This window comes from Rhinoraja longicauda, chromosome 9 (assembly GCF_053455715.1).
Source record: "Rhinoraja longicauda isolate Sanriku21f chromosome 9, sRhiLon1.1, whole genome shotgun sequence".
In the NCBI taxonomy this organism is placed as follows: Eukaryota; Metazoa; Chordata; class Chondrichthyes; order Rajiformes; family Arhynchobatidae; genus Rhinoraja; species Rhinoraja longicauda.
Window position 1 is genome coordinate 50,545,551 of NC_135961.1, and position 22,845 is coordinate 50,568,395.

At 44.6% G+C, this 22,845-nt stretch overlaps 1 protein-coding gene across 7 annotated transcripts in view; it reads left to right on the forward strand.

Moving 5' to 3' along the window:
- Positions 1–20,175, forward strand: part of adgrg6 (adhesion G protein-coupled receptor G6) — a 135,815-nt gene extending 115,640 nt beyond the window's left edge. For 6 of the 7 annotated variants that reach the window (XM_078405458.1, XM_078405457.1, XM_078405460.1 and 3 more), the window contains 3 exons: positions 4,554–4,655; positions 5,583–5,732; positions 17,478–20,175. In XM_078405458.1, the coding sequence (XP_078261584.1) occupies positions 4,554–4,655; positions 5,583–5,732; positions 17,478–17,656 (431 nt within the window). In that variant the 3' untranslated portion in view covers positions 17,657–20,175. Of the gene's footprint in view, positions 1–4,553; positions 4,656–5,582; positions 5,733–9,108; positions 9,162–17,477 lie in introns of all 7 variants that reach the window. The other variant, XM_078405462.1, reaches the window with a different exon arrangement.
- Positions 20,176–22,845: the final 2,670 nt, after the last annotated feature.

Consider the following 22,845-nt stretch of genomic DNA (forward strand, 5'->3'; position numbering starts at 1 on the left):
CCAGCATCTGTAGTTCCTTGTTTCTAGGTTTTGGGTAGGTTGCGTTTGATTCCCTGGAGTGGAGGATGATGGTGACCTGATAGAAGTATATAAAACTATGAGTAAGAGAGAAAGGGTAGAAGAATTGTTTTGCCATGGTGGGATGACAAAACCAGGAGGGCTCAGGTGTAAGGTGAGAGGCGGAGGTTTAGAGGAGATTCTTTCACACAGAGTCTGTTTGGAATTTAAATGTCCTGCTTTCAAGACATTGATGGCTAAGGAACTAATATCGGCAAGAGGCTTTAGTGTAGATGGGTGAAATGGGTGTCATGGACATGGTGGGCTGAAGGCCCCTGTTTCTCTGCTGTATGACTATAAGACTATAGCTCTCGAGAGTAAGAGAAGAAAGGGAGATTGTCGCTGAAACCTGAAAACTGAAAAGGAAATGCTGGGACATGCCAGCACGATAGTCAGAGACTGTGGAGAGAGTCTTGGAGTCCAACAGTCAAACTGCATGGAAACATGCTCTTCAGTCCAACTAATCCAATGCTGACCAAGATGCACATCTATGCTAGTCCCATTTGTCTGTGTTTAACCCATTTCTCTCAACAACAAAAAAATATTCATATGAGAGGAACTCAGCTAATGTTACAAATGATGACCTTAGAGCAGGCAGCATGGTGGGGCAACGGTAGAATTGCTACCTCACAGCATCATAGACCTGGGTTTGATCCTGACTACGGGTGCTGTCTATGTGGAGTTTGTATGCTCTCCCTGTGACCACTTCCTTTTTCTCCGGGTGCTCTGGTTTCCTCCTCCATTTCAAAGGCGTGTAGGTTAATGGGCCTCTGCATATTGCCCCTAGTCTGCAGAAGTTAAAAAGTGGAATAACATAGAACTAGTGTAAGGGTGATTGATAGTCAGTGTGGACTCAGTAGTTTGAAGGGCCTGTTTCCATGCTGTATCTCTAAGCTAAGAAACAGGCAGTTCTGATATGAATAGAAATTGGGAGTTATCTGCATTAGTTGAATTCAATATTGATTCCAGAAGACTGCAATGTGCTCAGAAGAAGGATGAGGTGCTCTTCCTCAAGTTTCTGTTGGGCTTCACTGGAACACTGTAGATGCCGGAGACCCATAGGTTTGAGTGGGAGAGGGAAGGAGAACCAAAGTAACTGGAAAATCAGTATCCTTTACCTGATGTTGAGGCCCAGAGAGAAAATCTGCAATCATTATCAAGTGGTTAATTCCTACCTGCTTTCTACATGTCATTGCGCTCACATCCTTGAATTAAAAATACTAACTTGAGTTGCGCATTGTGCTGTGCTGCAATTGCAGAATTGAACCTGGTTTGTCAGGACTTACAATGTACGAGGACCACTGGTTGTTTGAAGGAGGTGCATTATTTACTCCTCATCCTGGTTTATCCTCATGAGCTTTTAAAGATATGTCCAGCGCCTATTTCAAAGTTCCAATGCAATCCCAGTCCATGTCTCTTTAAATATGCATTACAGAGAGTGCAGAGAAGATTCATCAGGATATTGTTTGAATGGAGAACTAGTTATGGAGAGAGATCAGATCGGCTGGGCTTGTTTTTCCTGGAGCAAATGAGGCTGAGAGAAGTATATAAGTTTATGAGAGACTTAAATGGGGAAGGCAGTCAAAAAAAAATTCCCATGGAATCATAACATTTTTTATGGTGAGGAAAAGGAGTTTTGAAGTGGACCTGAGTGGAAAATGTTTTAGACAGAGAGTGGTTGGTATCTGGAGCATGTTAACATGCTGTCAGAGGAGGTGGTGAATCAGATACCAACTACTAAGGTTTAAGAGGCATTTAGACAGACACGTAAATAGGCAAGACACGGAAGGATGTTGCCCCAATGTAAGCAAATGAGATTGGAGTTGATAAGCATAAAGGTCAGCATGGATGTGGTGGGCCGAAGGGCCTGTTTCTGTCCTATACGAATCTGTGAATCGATAACACTATATTCTCAGAGATTAGCAAAAAAACCCCGGCCAAGGTTGCTTCTCTTTTCCCCTCCGGCCAATGATTTTCCATCTGCTCCCTTTGCCCTCTGTTCACTTGCCAAAGATACCAGTATCTCCCTGATCTGTATTCCAGGAGTATTGGCTCAGAGGTTAAACTACTAGGATTCAGAATATTCAGGATTCAGGATATCTTTATTTGTCATCCAAAAAACAAGTTTTTTGGATGAAATTTCGTCACCCACAGTCCAACAATAAGAGCAATAAAATAAGCAAATTACACAACCCCAACCAACACAAAACATTTTAAAAAAGGAAACATCCATCACAATGAGTCTCCTCCATCACCTCCTCACTGTGATGGAAGGCCAGAATGTCTTTTCTCTTCCCCTGCCGTCTTCTCCCGCAGTCAGGCTGTTGTAGTTAGAGATCTGGATTAAAAAATCTACACCGGTGACAAATCTCACCAAGGTAGCGAGAGAAACTAAATACAATTAATTAAACCATCCTTAAAAATAGCTTATAGCTGTAACATAATGATGGCAAGGTCATTGAACATATGTTTGGTTCATTAATGTCCCTCAGGGAAGTTGCTAGTTTAGGTTATGTGTGACTCTTGACCTTATCTCCGGAGTCCTCAAATGCCCTTGGAAATGGCTCAGAATCTTTGTGTATCTCTACCCATTGCTGCTATGAGGAGAATTGCACCAAAAACCTCTCAAGGCCAATAACGATGGGAGATTAGTGCTGCCCTGGCCAATGGTGAATATATAACACGTTGCTGGTGTTCAGCTGGATGTCTTGGTATATGAATCACTGACTTTTAACATTTCTGTACAAAAAGCAATTAGGAAGGCTAATGGTTTATTGGGTTTGGAATGTTAGAATGGAAACATCTTGCTTCAATTATTGAGACCGGATACGGAATATTTGTGCAAGTTTGATCTACATATTACAATGTAATTGTTATAGAAAGAGTTGAATAAAGCTTCACTAGAATGGTTCCGGGGTTATGGGATATGGTTGTGAAGAATTAAAAACCACAACAGCACAGCACAGGAACAGACCCTTCAGTCTGTTTGTGTCGAACATGACACCAAATGAAACTATTTCCATCTGACTGCACATGATCCATATTCCTTCATTTAATGCCTGGTCAAGTGTTTGTCTAAATGCTTCTTAAACACCACTATCGTATCTGCTTCTACCAACACCCCTAGCAAAATGTTACAGGCATCCACAACCCTCTGTGTGAAAAACAAACTTGCCCCTAAAGCTCCATAAAGCTATGCCCTTTAGTATTTTACATTTCATCCCTGGGTAAAAAGGGTCTGAATATTATCTATTCCTCTCATAATTTTATTGACTTCAATCCGGTCTCCCTGCAGCCTGATTAAGCAGTAGGAAGGAACTGCAGATGCTGGTTTAAATCGTAGATAGACACAAAATGCTGGAGTAACTCAGCGGGACAGGCAGCATCTCTGGAGAGAAGGAATGGGTGATGTTTTGGGTCGAGACCCTTCTTCAGACTGAGACTCATTCTGTCCCACTGAGTTACGCCAGCATTTTGTGTCTATCTTGAGCGATTAAGCAGACTGTGCCGACACTATATTGAGTTTAGAAGGCAAGGTAATCCCATAGATATTTTACAAAATTCTTATGGACCGGACAGGTTAGATGAAGGGATGATATTTCCCCAGGCTGATGTGTTTTGAACCAGGGATCACAATCTCAAAATAAGAGTTGGCTGTTCAGGATAGAGATTAGAAAAAGAGAGTGCAGCTTTTGAATTGTCAACCCAAGACAGTTGTGAAGGCTCAATTGTTGAGTATAGTAAAGAAAATGATGAACAGATTATTAGATATTAATGGAATAAAGGCATTGGAGAGGTTATTGAATGAAAGCAGCACTGAGGTAATAGATGTCTCATTAGCCATGATTTTGTTGAATGATAGAGCAGGCTTGATTCTCTTTCCTAAGGTCTAAAACCATGTCTAGAGAGACAATCAGGGGTGTTAAAACATAAGAGCGTGAAGCAGGAGTAGGCCATTCAGCTCTTTGTCTCTGCTGCACATTTAATAAGGTCGTGGGCTGATCTTTATTACCTCAGCATTAATTTATGAATCCTGTAATTCAGAAGTGGTCATGAATTACGAAGGGATTATGGATTTAAGAATCTGAGTGTGTCCAATCTCTACATGGGTTTATCTACTGAATCACATTTGGTAATGGGATCCTACATGAACTTTATACAATACAATACAATACAATATATCTTTATTGTCATTGTACCCAGGGGTACAACGAGATTGGGAATGCGCCTCCCATACGATGCAATAATTTAAGTAATTTAGACAGCAGCAACCCAACGAAACGAAACAGTTGTAACAGTTTTGGACAGGGTAAAGTGCAAGTTGATCTATGCGTTGTGGCCATCCGGCTCAGCAGGACCGGTTCATAGCAGCTATGGCCCTGGGGATGAAGCTGTTCCTGAGTCTGAGTCAGTATCTCCAGGGCACTGAGATACCCAGTGTCATTCAAGCTCGTTGCATGTCAGTGTAACCGAGATTCTCATTTTATTCAACACAGGCTTCTTCATATTTGTCTTCCACTGCGCTCTGAAGGAAAATGTACAGAAACAATGGAGACGATACCTTTGCTGTGGCAGATTCAGACTACCTGAAAATTCAGGTATGTTCCAAAAAGAGCTATTTTTGCCTAAGATGGACACAACATTGGAATGGGTTGGAGGGATATGAGCCGAATGCAGAAAAATGGGACAAGCTCGGGTAGATAACTTGATCAGCAGTGTAAAGTTAAAAAAATATTTGGACTGGTTCATAGAAAGGAAAGGTTTAGAGGGATATGGTCAAATACGGGTAGTCAGGACCAGCCTAGGTTGGCATGGCTGGGTTGGACTGAGGGGCCTGTTTCTGCGCTGTATAATTCTATAACTATGACAACATTTGGCACTGTCTTAAACATCACAGGCCAGGAATGGTATTGCTTCCAATCTTGCTCTGAGACTGTCTTGCTTGGCTCAGTCAGGGAACTGAGAGTGGTCTTGGTGCCCTGAGCCTTGGAATGAGAGGGTGTCAGGAGAAACCAGCTCTGGCTGCTTCTCCTGATTATTTTGCTCAGTTTTGTGGGAGGTGTGGTGGTGCAGCAGAGGGAGCCATTGTCTCACCGCTCCAGTGACCAGGGTTCGATCCTGATCTCCCTCCGGTGCAGCGAGGAGTTTGCACCTTCTCCCTGAGACAATGTGGGTTTCCCTTGGGTGCTCCTGTTTCTATCATGTGTCAAATATCTGCTGGTGGTTTAATTGATCACTGTGAATGATTAGCAAATCGGTGGCGTGGGGTAGGGGTGGGGATGGTGGTGGGGAAGGGAGGAGGGAGAGAGGAGATGATGGGAAGGATGAGAGAGAATAAACTGCAGGAAAACAACTGGGGGAAAGCAATGGTATTCCTCCATGTGCCAGCATAGATGATGGCTCAATGCCATCCAATGTGATGAAATATTGGAAATAATATGGCTGCCCTGATTTTATTAAAGACACGTGATATTATTTTGTTCTTCTTTTAACGGGTCTTTCTTCATGATCACTTTTTCTTCCAGACTGGAGCAGAACGATCACAAACACCACAAAGAAAGCCAGTTCTGAAAACCTGGGCAAGTCCCTTTCCTCCAGCTCCATTGGGTCCAACTCTACCAGCTGGACCAGCAAGTTCAAGTCTGGTTCCAGCCTCTTCAAAAGCAGCACCAAGGGTGAGGCTCAGGAACTCCTTGTCTCTTTGTTTAATCCTGGACTTTATCGACGAATCCTTATCCCAACCTAATCTTTAGCCTAACCCTTATCCCAATGGCAGCACGGTGGCACAGCAGTAGAGTTGTTGCCCTACAGTGCCAGAGACTCGGGTTCGGTCCTGACTATGGTTGCTTGTCTTTAGGGAGCTTGTACGTTCTTCCTGTGGGTTTTCTCTGGGATCTCCAATTTCCTCCTACACTCCAAAGACGCACAGGTTTGTAGGTTAATTGGCCTGGTATAAATGTAAAATCGTCCCTGGTGTGTGTAGGTTAGTGTTAAACATAAAAACATAGAAAATAGGTGCAGGAATTGGCCTTTCGGCCCTTCGAGCCAGCACCGCCATTCAATATGATTATGACTGATTATCCAGAATCAGTGTCCTGTTCCTGCTTTCTCCCCATATCCCTTGATTCCGTTAGCCCTAAGAGCTACATCTAACTCTCTCTTGAATACATCCAGTGAATTGGCTCCACTGCATTCTGTCGCAGAGATTTCCACAGATTCACAACTCTCTGGCTGAAGACGTTTTTCCTCCTCTCAGTCTGAAATGGTCTACTCCTTATTCTTAAACTGTGCAGGGATCGTTGGCCCCACCAGGATGAGGGGTAATTTAGAACAGTCCATAAACCAGGCCTCACTCATATCTTTGGGATGTGGGAGGAAACCAAAGCACCCGGAGGAAACCTATGTGGACATAGAGGAAATGTGCAAACTCCATACACAGGTATCACTTTTTATTCCTGCTAGATAGCTGAGCCTCTATCCACTCTAGTATATTACTCCCAAAATCAGGGACTCTTACCATGAGAAGTAGTCTTTTATTTAGCAACTTGTCAAACTCATTCAACTCTCTCCATTCCGGCTGATGCTTCCATGACGAAGTCCAATAAACCTCACTGACATGATATTCCTCGTAGGAAGTCATGCTGATACTGTTTAGAACTTTTCAAAGGTGATACTCCTTCAACATTATTGGTATGGATATTGGTTTATTATTGTGCTGAAATACTGCAAAAAACATAGTTTGCACGCTATTCAGTCCGATCAAACTGTACATGAGTATAAGGAAGCCATACTTATGTACCATAGGTAGTGCAAAGAGTAAAACACCCATGTGCAGAATATAGTGTCACAGTGTTATATATAAGGTTACAGTTACAGAGAAAGTGCAGATACAAAAAAATGCAAAGTCCACAATGAGATGGGTTGGGAAATCGGGACTACATCCTAGCTTATTGGAGGATCATTCAGTAGTCTGATAACAGTAGAGAAGAAACTGTTCCTAATCTGGCGATACGTGTTTTCAAGCTTAAACATCTTCGGCCTGACTGGAGTGGGGAGAAGAGGGATTGACCAGGTTGAAAATGGTCTTTGATTATGATGGCTGCTTTTCCAAGGCAGTGTGAATGCAGATGGAGTTGGAGAAGAGGGGGCAAAGGGTTGAGGAGGAAGTTTACCATAAATATACAATACATGATTCCAGATGGAGTTTGCTCTTCGATCCCTAAAATACTTCCAGGGGAATTCGGGATGGATATTAAATGCAGATCCAGTTTTCCCAAAGTTTTCTGATTTTATTTGTGCCAATGTGCAGTGATTTTGAAATGCAAAGATATATTTGTAGTCGGGGTTAGTGTTAGGACTGTGTATGTTAAATGCACAGCAGTATTTGTGTGTTGTAGCCTGCTTCTTAAAGTGGGGTTCCATTGGCACATTTCCACTCCGATGTCTTGTGATTACATGCAACAGAAGATAAGAATCCAATTTTGGACTAGTGGTCACCAAAACCAACATGTTGTGATTCTTTCCTCTGTGCCCGATGACCCGACTTGACCAAAGCTTGACGGGGAATGGCTTCACTTGTTTCCCTTTCAAAGGCATCTCAACATGGTGAGGTGGCCGTTCAACCCAACAAAGGCAGCACCCCTTAACCAACCTTGCTGAAGTGTATCTGCACATGGCTGCAAATTTAGTGGGTTGGACAGTGATGAAATCGAGAGGCTGTTTCATCAGGTTGGATAGTCGAGATTTCAGAGGACCAAGCTGAGGATAAGAGCGTGACCATTTAAAACTTGAGACGAGGAGAAATTGTGGGATGTTAATGAGCCTGAGTAAGTTGCAGTGAAAATAAGTAAGAGTGAGATTGTTCTAAGAACCTGATGGTTGCTCAGGAGAAACTGTTCTTGAACATGGAGGCAACGGTTCTCAGGCCCCTGTACTTTCTTTCCAATGGAAGCAGTGAGATGAGAGTATGGCCAGGGCGGTGTAGATCTTTGATGATATCATAAGCCGTCGAGGCAGTACCTCCTGTAGATCATTTCAATGATAGGGAGGTCAATAGGGCGGCACGGTAGCGCAGCGGTAGAGTTGCTGCTTTACAGCGAATGCAGCGCCGGAGACTCAGGTTCGATCCTGACTACGGATGCTGCACTGTCAAGGAGTTTGTACGTTCTCCCCATGACCTGCGTGGGTTTTCTCCGAGATCTTCGGTTTCCTCCCACACTCCAAAGACGTACAGGTATGTAGGTTAATTGGCTGGGTAAATGTAAAAATTGTCCCTAGTGGGTGTAGGATAGTGTTAATGTACGGGGATCGCTGGGCGGCACGGACTTGGTGGGCCGAAAAGGCCTGTTTCCGGCTGTATATATATGATATGATATGATATGACTATCCGTAATGAACCCCGGGCAATATTCATCACTTTCTGCCGATTGAGAACAAGTACAATCCTACACTTGCTGTTGATTAATATATGCAAGTCATTACTCAATACTTTTTAAAATAACAATTTTAATAATAACCAAAAATGAAGTAAAGACTGGATATTTTCAGCAGACCATTCCGAATAATGGTGGCATTGTGGTGCGGCTGGTAGAGTTGGCTCCTCACAGCTCTAGTGACCCGGGTTTGATCCTAAACTCTGGTGGATTTCTCCCTGCACATGTGAGTTTTCCCTCTGGGTGTGTCAGTTTCCTCCCACATCCCAGGACATAAAGTACAATCTGGCAAGAGTTCATGCAGAATAAAATGGGTGAGCATAAGAGTAGAACAAAAATGGCAGTCAGCTGGAATTCAGAGGGCCGATAGGCCTTTTTCTGTTCTACGTCTCTCTACGATTCTGGATTATTCAGACATTATTGACACATGGGAGCTTGCTGTGCATGAAAGGGCTGCTGCTTCCTGCAATACAACAGAGATGGCACCTCCATTAATCTGCAAAGATATTTGTAGGGTGTAGGATGCTATATACATGCATGTCTTTCTTTAAAGAGCACGGGTTCTATATGTACTGTCACATCATTCTGAATAACAAATGTTGATGTGTTTTTGGAACAGGATGATGTCTTCTGAGAGCTTGTCCCTGCGCAGAGATGAGTTCCCCTTAAAAGGTAAAGCATGCTGGATAACCCACCACTGTTTGGCCAGCAATTGCAGCAGCCATGCGTCAAAGTGACTCCAGTCCCCTGCGCCATGGGTGTAGACAGCGCGCATGCTGTATTGTGATGTGATTGCAAGGCATTCCCTTTACTTTCCCTTACGCCACTGGCCAAGGGTTGGTACTCTTGCATGACCAGGTTCACCCGTACTGGGAGGCCATTTTCTTTTTGACATAAAGTGAAGGTGCGGAGATGTTACACTTCTAATTCCTACTCCACATCATTCTGTGCTGAGCATACCATTGTTTAGTCAGTGTGCATGTTTGAGTTGGATTGTTGAGCGAGAGTTGAGGGGATGAGGTATTGTGCATGCCTCAGGCCTTCTCACAACATAGAAACATAGAAAATAGGTGCAGGAGTAGGCCATTCGGCCCTTCGAGCCTGCACCGCCATTCAATATGATCATGACTGATCATCCAGCTCAGTAACCTGCCTTCTCTCCATACCCCCTGATCCCTTTAGCCACAAGGGCCACATCTAACTCCCTCTTAAATATAGGCAATGAACTGGCCTCAACTACCTTCCGCGGCCGAGAATTCCAAAGACTCACCACTCTCTGTGTGAAGAAATGTTTTCTCATCTCGGTCCTAAAAGACTTCCCCCTTATCCTTAAGCTGTGACCCCTGGTTCTGGACTTCCCCAACATCGGGAACAATCTTCCAGCATCTAGCCTCTCCAACCCCTTAAGAATTTTATATGTTTCAATAAGATCCCCCCTCAGTCTTCTAAATTCCAGAGAGTATAAGCCCAGTCTATCCAGTCTTTCTTCATATGAAAGTCCTGCCATCCCAGGGATCAATCTGGTGAACCTTCTTTGTACTCCCTCTAAGGCTAGAATGTCTTTCCTCAGATTAGGAGATCAAAACTGTACACGATACTCCAGGTGCGGTCTCACCAAGGCCCTGTACAACTGCAGCAGAACCTCCCTGCTCCTATACTCAAATCCTCTTGCTACGAATGCTTTCTTCACTGCCTGCTGCACCTGCACGCTTGCTTTCAATGACTGGTGCACCATGACACCCAGGTCACGTTGCATCTCCCCTTTTCCTAATTGGCCACCATTCAGGTAATACTCTGCTTTCCTGTTCTTGCCACCAAAGTGGATAACCTCACATTTATCCACATTATATTGCATCTGCCATGCATTTGCCCACTCTCCTAATCTATCCAAGTCACTCTGCAGCCTCCTAGCATCCTCCTCGCAGCTAACACTGCCACCCAGCTTCGTGTCATCCGCAAACTTAGAGATGTTGTATTCAATTCCCTCGTCCAAATCATTAATATATATTGTAAATAACTGGGGTCCCAGCACTGAGCCTTGCGGTACCCCACTGGGTCCCTTATCTCCATTTGCCACTTTTCCCTGTTCCTTTCTCTTGGTCCTTCGCTAGATTTGTCCATTCAAGGCCTAACTTGCCGGTGTTGTTGGCCACAGCATGAACCGCGGCCTTACGTTTGATTATTTTTTTTAAACCAGGGACACAAAAGTTGCCACCCCCTGCCTTCAAGTCATGTTAAGTTGAGTTTATTGCCATCTGCACAAGTACGGTGAGCTGCACAGGTACAATGAAAATCTTGCCCGCAGCAGCATCACAGGCACATGGACTCTGCCAAACAAACAAAAATATAAATGATATATAAATTTCACAGAAATTTTTCGAAAGGAAAGAAGACCATGCAGAAAAAGCAGACATTAGTGACAAAAAGAAAATTTGAAAAAAAACCCATGTCCATGGTAGTGGAAGAGATGGACCGTGTTCCATGATAGGATTAGGGGATGTGCAGGTTGATTTGCAAAGAAGCTTGTGCTTCTTTAGTTAGCATTAAGACAATACAAAACTTTAATCATACAAAATATCCTTAGATATAATGCCGTAATTCTCAGGTCATTGTCCCTTAACCTTGCCCATCCATACATGTGCCCATCTAAATGCCTCTTAAACGTCTCAATTGTATCTGCTTCCACCGCCACTCCTGAATGTTCCAGATACCTACCACTCTCTGTGTGAAACACTTGCCTTGCACTTCTCATTTAAACTCTTCCCCCCTCACACATTGAAGCAATGCCCTCTAGAGTTTAGAGTTCAGTGGGTTAGGCAGCATCTCTGGAGAAGGGGAATAGTTGACGTTTTGGGTCGAGACCCTTTCTCAGACCCTCTAGAGTTTGATATTTCCGCCCTGAATAAAAGTCTCAGAATAAATGAATCTACGCCTCGCATAATTTTATATACTTCTCTTCTCTTATATACAAACTCTTCAAAGCACTTCCCTCTGGAAGGCGACTCCGGACTGTCAAAGCAGCCACAGCCAGACATAAAAACAGCTTTTTTCCACGAGTGATAGTTCTACTAAATAACTAAAGTCTGTAGTCTCTTTTTTGCTCTGATTTATTTTCACCCACATGTTTAGACCGTAATGTTGTATCCTTATTGTTTTGATGTGTTTGTGCTTCATTCTTAATTGTTAACTGTATGTTTGTGTTGTCATTTGTGAGCGGAGCACCAAGACACATTCCTTGTATATGCACATACTTGGCCAATAAACTTATTAATTCATTCATTCCGTCAAGTCTCCCCACAATCTCCAACGCTTCAGAGAAAACACAGTTGTCCAACATCTGATATTTAAACACATTCCGATTCAGGTAATATCCCAGTGAACCTCTTCTGCACTCTCTCCAAAGCTTCCACATCCCTCCCATGGTATGGCGACCAGAATAACTTGCTTCTAATGGCATGCAATAACTTGCTTCTACTATCCAGTATTGTAGACAGTAAAGATGGTTATCAAAAATTGCAGCAGAATCTTGATCAGCTGGGCAAGTGGGCAGAAAAATAGCTAATTGAATTTAATGTAGATAAGTGCAAGCTATTGCATTTCGGGGAAGTCAATCCAGGGCAGGACCTTCACAATGAATGATGAGGCCCAGGGAGTATTGCAGAACAGAGGGATCTAGGAGTGTGAGTACATAGTTTCTTGAAGGTGGTGTCACAGGTAGGGTGGTCAAGAAGGCTTTTGGTACATTGGTCTTCATCAGTCAGGGTATTGAGTTTATAAGTTGGAACATGATGTTATAGCTGTATGATGTTGGTGAAGTCGAATTTGGAGTACTGTGATCAGTTTGGGTCATCCTGCTGTAGGAAGAATCATTGAGCTGGAAAGATTGTGGAGAAGATTTACAAGGATGGTGCTTGGACCTGAGCTACAGGGAGAAGTTGTGCAGGCTAGGACTTTATTCCTTGGAGCATAGGAGCCTGAGGGATGATCATATAGAGGTGTATAAAATCATGAGGAGAATAGATCCAGTGAATGCACAGTCTTTTACCCAAGGTAGAGGAATCAAAAACCATAAGCCATAGGCTTAAGGTGAGAGACGCAAGTTTAGTAGGAACTTTTTCACTCATGAATTGATACATAGATAGGAAAGGTTTATAGGGATACTAGACCAAGTGGACCCGTTGAGCCCAAACCTCTCCTGCATTGGTGCAGCACCTTCTCCTCCCCTGCTCCCTCTCCCCCTCCCCTCCCTCCCGCCTCCCCCTCCCCTTCTCCCCTCCCCCTCCCTCCCTCCTCCTCCTCCCTCACTCCCCCTCCCTCCTCCCCTCCTCCCTCACTCCATCCCCCTCCCCTTCCCCTCCCCCATTCCCCACCACTCCATCCCCCTCAACCCCCCTTATCCTCCCTCCTACCCCCTCCCTCCCTCCCGAGGAGATAGATTTAAACTTTAAAATGTGAATACCTTTACAAATATAACACTGATTTTAATGAAACTTCTTCCATTAGTGCCAAAGGGCGACAGTGAGTCAGGTGGGCCTAAAATTGTTGCGCTATCGTATACCGTTTTGGCTGTAGTTCAGGAACAAACAAACAAACAAACAAACAAACGAGAGTTTTAGTATATAGAAGGGCCAAACACGGCAAATGGGACTAGCTTAGAAGGAGCATCTTGGACAGCGTAGACTAGTTGGGCCGAAGGGCCTGTTTGCATGCTGTACGGTTCTTTAACTCACTTCCACTCTAGTCTATTGAATTCTGAGGAGTCGGATGAGGGCATTGTGGGAACCGCTTAATCCTCCATGGATAGAATAAAACTGGTGGAAAAACTCAGCAAGTCAGGCAGCATCTGTGGGGAAAAAAGGCAGAGGTAATATTTCAGTTCTGAGAGAGAGCGGCACAGGTGGTGACTGACGGAATGGGGCAGGTGGGTATTTGTGAGATTTTGCTCTCCTTCTGTTGCTTCTATGTGCCCTCAGAGACCATATGGACTTGAAGGTCTCACCATCCCCAGTGCTTCTCCACTTTGTGTGGTTATGAGCCAGAGATTCACAGAGGTCAGTCAGAATGTTGCATTTCTTCAAGGAAGCTTTGAATGCTCTCTTGAATCTCTTTCTCTGTCCATCTGACAACCCATGGCAGAGTTTGGAATAGTGTCTGATTTGGGAGCATTGTGTTGGGTGTGTCCACAACAATGCCTGTCCAAATCATTGGATGAATTTAAGAGAGAGTTAGATAGAGCTCTGGGGGCTAGTGGAATCAAGGGATATGGGGAGAAGTTGGGCACAGGTTACTGATTGTGGATGATCAGCCATGATCACAATGAATGGTGGTGCTGACTCGAAGGGCCGAATGGCCTCCTACTCAACCTATTTTCTATGTTTCCAATGTACCTAACTGCATATAACTAGGACACAAAGTGGTAGAGTAACTCAGTGAATTAGGCAGTATCTCTAGAGAACACGGATAGGCTGTGTTTCAGGTTGGGACCCTCCTTCAGACTTAACCCCCCTCTCCCCCTACAATCAGTATGAAGAAGGGTCTCGACCTGAACGTCACCTGTCCATGTTCTCCAGAGATGCTGTCTAACCCACTGAGTTACTCCAGCATTTTGTAATTTTCTTTGTAAACCAGCATCTGCTGTTCCTTGTTTGTAACAAGGAGTAGTTCTCTGGGAGAGCACACTGATAATGATTTGCTTATCCATCCAGCGAATTTGGAGGATTTTGCACAGATAGTCTTGCTGGTATATTTCCATTATCTTTGGTACAATTATGGCTGGTCATCTTTCCCAATGCCACATTACTGCAATCTTCCCATGCCATTAATGTCCCGAGTGTTCTGGAAATCCTTCTATTTGTGTTAATACATGCAAGGGCTTAGCCTCCACCAGAATCCGCTTTGGCAGACAACTCCAAAGGTTCAACAGCCTCTAAGTGAAGATATTTCACTTCATCACTCTCTGAAATATCTTACGCTATAGTCTGAAACTGTGACCTGTCATTCTAGCTCCCCTATCCAGGGGAAATATACTCCTCATGTTCATGAGGTCAGAAGGGATAGGAGTAGAGTTAGGCCATTCAGCCAATCAAGTTTACTCCACCATTCAATCATGGCTGATCCATCTCTCCTTCTCCCCATAATCTCTGACACCTGCACTAATCATAAATCTATCTATCTCTGCCTTAAAAATATCCTCTGACGGCCTCTCCAGCCTGCTGTGGCAAATAATTCCACAGATTCACCACCCTCTGGCTGAACGCTGTCAGAACTTTGTTGGTGCCTTCTCATTCTTCTCCGCTCCAGTGAATACAAACCTAGAGGGTGGAACCTTTCGATTGTACAACAGTAAATGGTACCAGATATAGCACCCGTGAGGCTCATTGGCATTGAAACACCATGGCCTGTCCATTTCCCTTTCTGCTTCCCTTATCACTTGATTTCTTTATCTAAAAGTCTATTCCAGGCAGTCCTTAGTGTACGACAGTGTGCGGGGGAGGGCCTCAGAAACAGTGGTGATGGGAGAGGATGCAGAGGCGGGAAGAGCGGCCGCCAGCCGGCCTCATCCAACCCAGCGAACGCGTCTGCTCAGCGCCCCCAGCTCTGCTCGGCTCAACCCAGCTCTGGATTTTTGTGGCTCGTGTGGGGAGAATAGGCGTGAAGGAATGATCTGGTCCCATCTGTCAGACGATGCCTGCTTCCCCTCAGCCGCTAGTCTCCCAAATGCTTATTTGTAGATACATTGTATTGATACCTGGGGCACTTGCAACCAAAAATGACCTATAACATCAAGCTTCCCAATATTCAATTCCATAGATCCCTGTTCGAAACTGATAAGTTTCTGGGTTGGGCTGACTGAGCGGACACCAGTTCCCCAGCCGGAGAATTCGGAACTCACTGGAATAGTATCTGGCTACAGAATCGGCTGACCCAGAGACAACAATGCTTTTGACTGTATCTCGTCACACATAACACCAACAAACCAGTACCAATATGCTTTGTAAAAAGGCTAATTTGGGTCTACAGAGGGAATAATGTGGAAAACATCGTAGTTCCGACATGTGATTGCTTTTGTAATGCTGAGGTGAAATGTGTTTTTAAAATCTTGGAAGTAAAATGTAGCGGGTTAGAGAAAAAAACCCAACTTTGCTTCCATACTGGAAAGTTGAGATGGTAAAGAGGCTCAAAGGAGCTCAGAAACAATCAGTGTTGAGTGAGTGTGTTCCTGACATACTCAATACCCTTGACTGATATTGGCAGCATATCATATGCCTTATTTATCACTTTATCTACTTGTCGTTACTTTCAGGGACTTGGACCCCAAAATCACACTGCACATCAATGCTGTTAACTGTAAACTTTCCCCTTGCATTTGATCTCTCAAAGTGCAGCATCTAAAGCTGGGGTAGATCAGACGCTGGGGATTTATCAACTCTTAATTATTTTCAGGAGACCAAACTCCACTTCCTTCTTGATCGCAAACTGCCCCAGCATATTAGTATATCCCAAACTGATCTCACTCTTCTCAATGCCCCTTTCCTTGGTGAATACAGATGCAAAGGACTCATTTAGTAACTCGCCTACATCCTCTGGCTTCAAGCAGAAATGACTTCCTTTAACCGTGAGTGGTCTTACCTTTTTCCCCAGTTGCCCTCTAATTTTGTACATTTGAAAGCTTTAGGATTTTCTGTAATCTGACTTTGCAATTACAATTTTTGGCTTCTTTTGGCCCTTCTGAATTGTCTGCTTGAGTTCTTTCCTGCACGGTTTATATTCCTCAAAGGCTCTGACTGATTTAATTGTCCTAAAACAAACAACTGCTTTTTCTTTTTGACAACTTAAGAACGTCTCTGGTCATTCAAAGTTCCCTTACCTTGCCATCCATATCCCTCGTCTTTACTCAAACGTGCTGGTCCTGAACTCTGATCAGCTGGTCATTAAATGACTTGCACATACCTGAGTGGACTTACCCAGCAACAGTAGTGTGTTCGGTTTTGGTCGCCCTGATGTAAGATGCCCTTAAAACTGGAAAGACTGCTGTGGAAAAGTCATGAGGATGTTCTCAGGACTTGAAGACCTGAGCTGTCGGGAGAGATTGGGCAGGTTAGGATTTTATTCCTTGGAGTGCAGGAGACCGAGGATGATCTTAGAGTGTATAATAGCACGAGGGACACAGACAAGATAAATGTACACCGGTTTGTTCCCAGGCTTGGAGAATCAAGAACTAGAAGGCATGGGTTTAAGGTGAGAGGGGAAAGATTTAATAGGAACCTGAGCTGCAACTTTTTCACACATAGGCTGGTGGGTAAATAGAATGAGATGCCAGAGGAAATAGTTGAAGCAGGTACAGGAACAAAATTAAAAAGTTGTTTGGATAGGTACATTGGCAAGAAAGTTTTAGGGAGGTTGACACACAAAAAGCTGGAGTAACTCAGCCAGTCAGGCATCATCTCTGGACAAAAGGAATAGTTGACGTTTTGGGTCGAGACCCTTCTTCAGACTGATCTCCAGAGATGTGCAGGAAGGAACTGCAGATGCTGGCTTACACCGAAGATAGACACAAAATGCTGAAGTAACTCAGCAGGACGGGCAGCATCTCTGGCCTGAAGAAGGGTTCTCGGCCTGAAACGTCACCCATTCCTATCCGGAGATGGTGCCTGTCCTGCTGATGTACTCCAGCATTTTGTGTCTATCTTTGATCTCCAGAGATGCTGCCTGACTTGCTGAGTTATTCCAGCTTTGAGTCTATCTCTGATTTAAACCAACATGTGCAGTTCCTTCCTACACGAGGTTTAGAGAGATAGGGGTGAAATGCAGGCAAATTAAATTAGCTTAGAGTCAGCATGGACGAATTAGCTTGGTCAGCGTGGATGAATTAGGTTGAAAGGGAGTATTTCAGAGCTGTATGACTCCAAGACTGGGTCACTCTATAAATCTTGACCAATGTCAGTCTGATACCATGGTTAACAGCCTCTTATTTCTTTCCCATGCTAGATGGCCTGTTTGCAGCCGTGAGGTCATCGAAATTTGGCCACTTGGACGCCCGGCAGGATCCCATTGTTCCCGTCCACAATGGGTTGGACAAGGTCTCATCCTACTACCCAACTCACTCAGACAACTTCTACAAGAACATAATGATGTCCGAAAACTTCAGCCACAGCACAAAGTTCTGAGCTGTCCCGCTGAAAGAGAGAAGGAACTGAGGAAAGGTTCTGGAAGGAATCTGAGGGGCTTCTCATGAATGCGCCGGTCAATCTGTTAATGGGTAGCTGGCCTCTCACCGCAAGAGGAAGGGTGCGGTGGTTTGGGAAAAGGTCGTGGGAGTGAATGAAAGAGTACGTTTAATCAGAGACTTCAGGTGAAATTGTACACTGCCAGAGTAGTCATTAGCTCATTAATGGATGTCATCTAAACTCTGAAGATCGTCGTCTTTCATCCACTCTCACTACCACTACTTAAGCAACCATTGACATGACCTAGAGACCCATTGACAATTCCTAGGAACCCAATGACACTTCCAAGGGACCCATTGACAGCACTTAGGAACCCATTGACACCTCTCAGTAACCGATTGACTTAAGTTGGGAAAACACAAAGTGCAGGGGTAACTCTGTAGGTCAAGCAGTATCTGGAGGGAATGGCCCGAGGATACTTTGAGCTGGGAACCTTCTTCAGACTCCGACGGTCTGGGACATGGTAGCCTGGTGTTCATTACTATTTAGGAACTGATTGACATTACATGAGCACCTACTTACAGTGATCCTACAGCAATCCTATTCTCTCCAAATTACATTTACCCTCAGATTCCACCCCTCATGTACATATAGGGCTATTTACCATGGGCAATTAACTCACCGACCCCTTGGCCTTTGGGACGTGGGAGGAAACGGGCGGTCACAGGGAGAATGTGCAAAGTCCACACAGAAAGCACTGAAGGTCAGTGTCCCACACGGGTGAGATAATGGCTCTACCATCTGCAACATGGTGCTGTCCTCGTGAGGCCATTGGCCAGTGCTGTTGGAGATGCTCTCTTTGGGATGAGGCATTAATGTGAGGTCCTATCTGCTCTCTCAAAATGACGGAAGTGATCCCATGGGCAATAGTTTGAAGAAGGCCAAGTTAGTTTGACTCAAGAAAGCTGCCCCAGACCCTCACACACACTTATTAGAACAAGAATACCATGTTATTATGAAGCTGTTGATTTTGGGAAGCTTGCTGTGTCCAAACAAAGCAAGTACTCTACAAAATTACTTCCTTGGCTGTGAAGCACTTTGACACATTATAGGCAATCCTTTCTCTCGTTAGAGCCATTTCAGAGGCCGAGGGTCATGCTATCACAATCACCCCTTCATCTGAAAAGTGCCTTAAATCTGTGACTAATATTTGCAAATGTATTTATTCCGAAAAACATTGTAATTTGTCTGCATGTGTGTTCCTTGTTTTTACGTTACCTGTACTTGTGGCTGCAATAGAAATCTGCAATACCACCATGCATCTAATGGTGGCAGTGGTGCACTGGGAGCCAAGGGTGCATCTCCTCCCCAATCTGCGTTCTCAACAATCTGCGTACCCACTAGTGCCACCTTTGGGAGATGTCTGGCACTGCAGCTGCCACGCTGTGTCGAGGACCCAGATTCAAGAGTTAGGGGCCCAATGTCTTGGATATCACCAGAAGGTTATACCGTAGAATAGGAGAGCAGGAGACGCAGTGACGCCAGGCTTGAAGTGTGCACAGAAAAGGGCTGGTGGTGGCGGTGAAACATTTCACCATGTTGTGCGTGGGGCGCACCATTATCAGCTGGAGTTGTATGGGTTGCATCCATGAGGTAGAAGTAAGACAGGGTCATCACTTGACTGCAGCAGTGGGGACTGGAGGCTGTGGCACACCTAGTGTTGCTTCCCTGTCTTGTTTTCTTTCACGCCTGGAGAAACTGCTGATTGGGAAATGTTTGCGAGGAAACATTTTGTGGAATGCCTTGGAGTGATTTATCAATGGTCTGTGGCACCGTGGATTAAAATGCCACCTCCCAACCTGCTTATCCGCAGCAGGTGTTCCATTTCACCGATAAACGTGCTACGACACGCAGGCGAGCCCTCTGATACTTTTGGATACGTGCGCCTGCTCTCTGAGAAATGGGGGGTGGGGGGGCAAGGCAGACAATGCGCCTTGGCTGTCTTGACACAGGCGCCAAGTGTAATTTGCAGAAGCAATTACAGTATGTCACCCTTCCCTTCTCCCATTGCCAATCTATCGCTCCAAAACAAATTTTCTGTGCTGTGAACGTGATTATTTAGAATAAAATGTTGGGAACACGTGAATTTAGTGACCACAATTGTTGAATTAGCAAACTAGCCTTGTTGCAAATATTAATTTGACAATCATTGTATTAGCTGGATGTTTTATTTTCAGACATTACTACTGTGTAGTACAGTGCATATATATGTTTTTTTTATATGTGACTTCCATGTGACTTATTTCCACCCCACCCATGCTTTCTCTCAAACTGTTGCCGATGTTAATCCAGTCAGCCTTGTAAATATTTATTTATTACAGTCTTTGTCTCTCTTGTTGAATTGTTGCAGTTTCCATTCTGAAGTGTCGATGCATCTGTAACTAAGTGAAAGTTTTTTTTCCGCGTTGGATCAGATTCCATTTGTTGTTTCATGAAAGCGAATAAAGTAAGGCTTTAGTTGTGCAAATGCGATGCTCTTGATTTGGCTGGTTGGGGGATTTGCGGGTGGGAGAGGTGGAGGTGGGGCAACGAAGGAAGGCGATCAAACTGGCTCACGAGGTGGCCAGGATGGATTTTTCTTGGCCTAGATGTTTTAGAAGTGCGGCGGCTCTTTCATTCATATCTCATGACCTGCCGGGAAGCATGAAGAATTGGCCATGGCCAATAGACTAGTGCTCAGAGGTACCACATTGTATAAATGGCAGCACGGTGGCCCAGCGGTAGAATTGCTGCCTTACAGCGCCAGAGACCGGGTTCAATCCTGACCACGGGTGCTGTCTGTATGGACAATAGACAATAGACAATAGGTGCAGGAGTAGGCCATTCAGCCCTTCGAGCCAGCACCGCCATTCAATGCGATCATGGCTGATCATTCACAATCAGTACCCCGTTCCTGCCTTCTCCCCATGACCTTGGAGTTTGGAATTTGTACGTTCTCCCTGTGACCTATGTGGGTTTTCACCGGGAGCTCCGGTTTCCTCCCACACTCCAAAAATGTACGGGTTTGTAGGTTAATTGGCATGGTAAAATTGTAAATTGCCCCTAGTGTGTGGAGGATTGTGTTTGTGTGCAGGGATCGCAGATCAGTGCTGACTCGGTTGGCCGAAGGGCCAGTTTCCGTACTGTATCTCTAAACTAAACTCTGACATACAGTTGTTTCTCACCCAAACCCTCACGATAAACCAGAATTTATTATTTTATACCTTTTTACCCTTGACACGGAGCATTTAATTATCCGTTGGTAAGTGCCCTTCAGAAGCCATTGTTGAACCACCTATCTGAACTACCGCCGTTCTTCCAGTGAAGGTGTTGCTGTTGAAGACGAAGTTCCTGACTCTGGACCCACTGACAGTGAAGGAACGGGGATATGTTTCCAAGTCGGGATGATGGTGCTTTGGAGGGGAACCTGCAGGTGGTGGTGGTTGCATGCCTTCAAGGTTCCTGTCTTGGTGAAAAGGATCGTGAGTTTGGGGGTGGGGTGGGGAGGTTGTTGGTGTCAGAGGGGAATTTTGTAGCCAGTGTACCAGTGTGGAGGGAGTAAATGTTTAAGCCAAAGTCAAACATGAAGGAAATGGCTCTTCCAGGCCCACGGAGTCTTGGATGACCAAGGATCAGCTACATACACGAACCTTGCAAACCCATCTTATTCTCCCCACATTCTCATCAACTCCACCACACACCCCCATCCCCCCACCTTGTCCCCTCCCTGGATTCAACCACTCGCCTCCACACCAGAGCAAGTCCTGAATTACCAATTAACCAGTTAATTACCAATTAAGGGCGGCACAGTGGTGTAATGGTAAAGCTGCTGCCTAATCATTTTGTTTTTTCCATGATTCTGCTGGTTAAAAATAATCAATGGAACTACAAGGGCGGCACAGTAGCCCAGTGGTAGAGTTGCTTGTTGACAGCACCAGAGACCTGGGTTCGATCCTGACAATGGGTGCTGTCTGTAAGCAGTTTTTATGTTCTCGCCATGACCTCATGGTTTTTTTTTGATTCTCTAGTTTCCTCCCGCACTCCAAAGAAGCACGGGTTTATAGGTTAATTGGCTTTGGTAAAATTGTAAATTGTCCCGAGTGTGTAGCATAGTACTAATGTAGGGGGCGATCGTTGGTTGGCACGGACTCAGTGGGCCGAAGGGCATGTTTCTATGCTGTGCTGTGGGACTGTCGTATGAGGAAAGATTGGAAATAATGGGCTTGTATTCACTGGAGTTTAGAAGGATAAGAGGGGATCTTACAGAGACGTATAAAATTATAAAAGGACCAGACAAACTAGATGCAGGAAAAATGTTCGCAATGTTGGGGGAGTCCAGAACCAGGGGACACAGTCTAAGAATAAAGGAGAGGCCATTTAAAACTGAGGTGAGAAGAAACTTTTTCAACCAGAGAGTTGTGAATTTGTGGAATTCTCTGCCACAGAAGGCAGTGGACGCCAATTCACTGGATGAATTTAAAAGAGAGTTAGATAGAGCTCTATGGGCTAGTGGAATCAAGGGATATGGGGAGAAGGCAGGCACAGGTTACTGATTGTGGATGATCAACCATGATCACAATGAATGGCGGTGCTGGCTCAAATGGCCTCCTCCTGCACCTATTTTTTATGTTTCTATGTATCTCCAAAGTCTAAAATAAACCTACCAACATTGGTAAACCAACCTGCATTTCTTTGGGAAGTGGGAAAAAACCAGAGCACCCGGAGGAAACTCACGTGGATATGGAGAAACGTGCAAACACCACATGGACAGCACCAGAGGTCAGAATCGAACCTGGGATGCTGGAGCTGCCAGTAGATTTACCAGCCGCTCCACTGAAGAGGAGAAAACCAAGTAATCAGCTTTGTTGAGTTGTCGAGCCGTGACAAATGAGTGTTAATTAATAAATTGAGTGCCCTCTTATCCATTCTCCTCTAATTTATTTTCCTTCTCTTTTTGATCCTCTCTTTTGCGTGAGAGTGAGGGGGGTGGTGGGTGGGTGGGTGGGTGGGTGGGTTACTTGGGAATGGGGTGGTGGGTGGGTTGGTTGTTGGAGGTGCTATAGAAATGCAAATATTTCTTCCTTTAAAAATGACCATCCAACATCCCATCCATGGCAGAATGTGAGCATTGACATTTTTTTGTTGTTGTT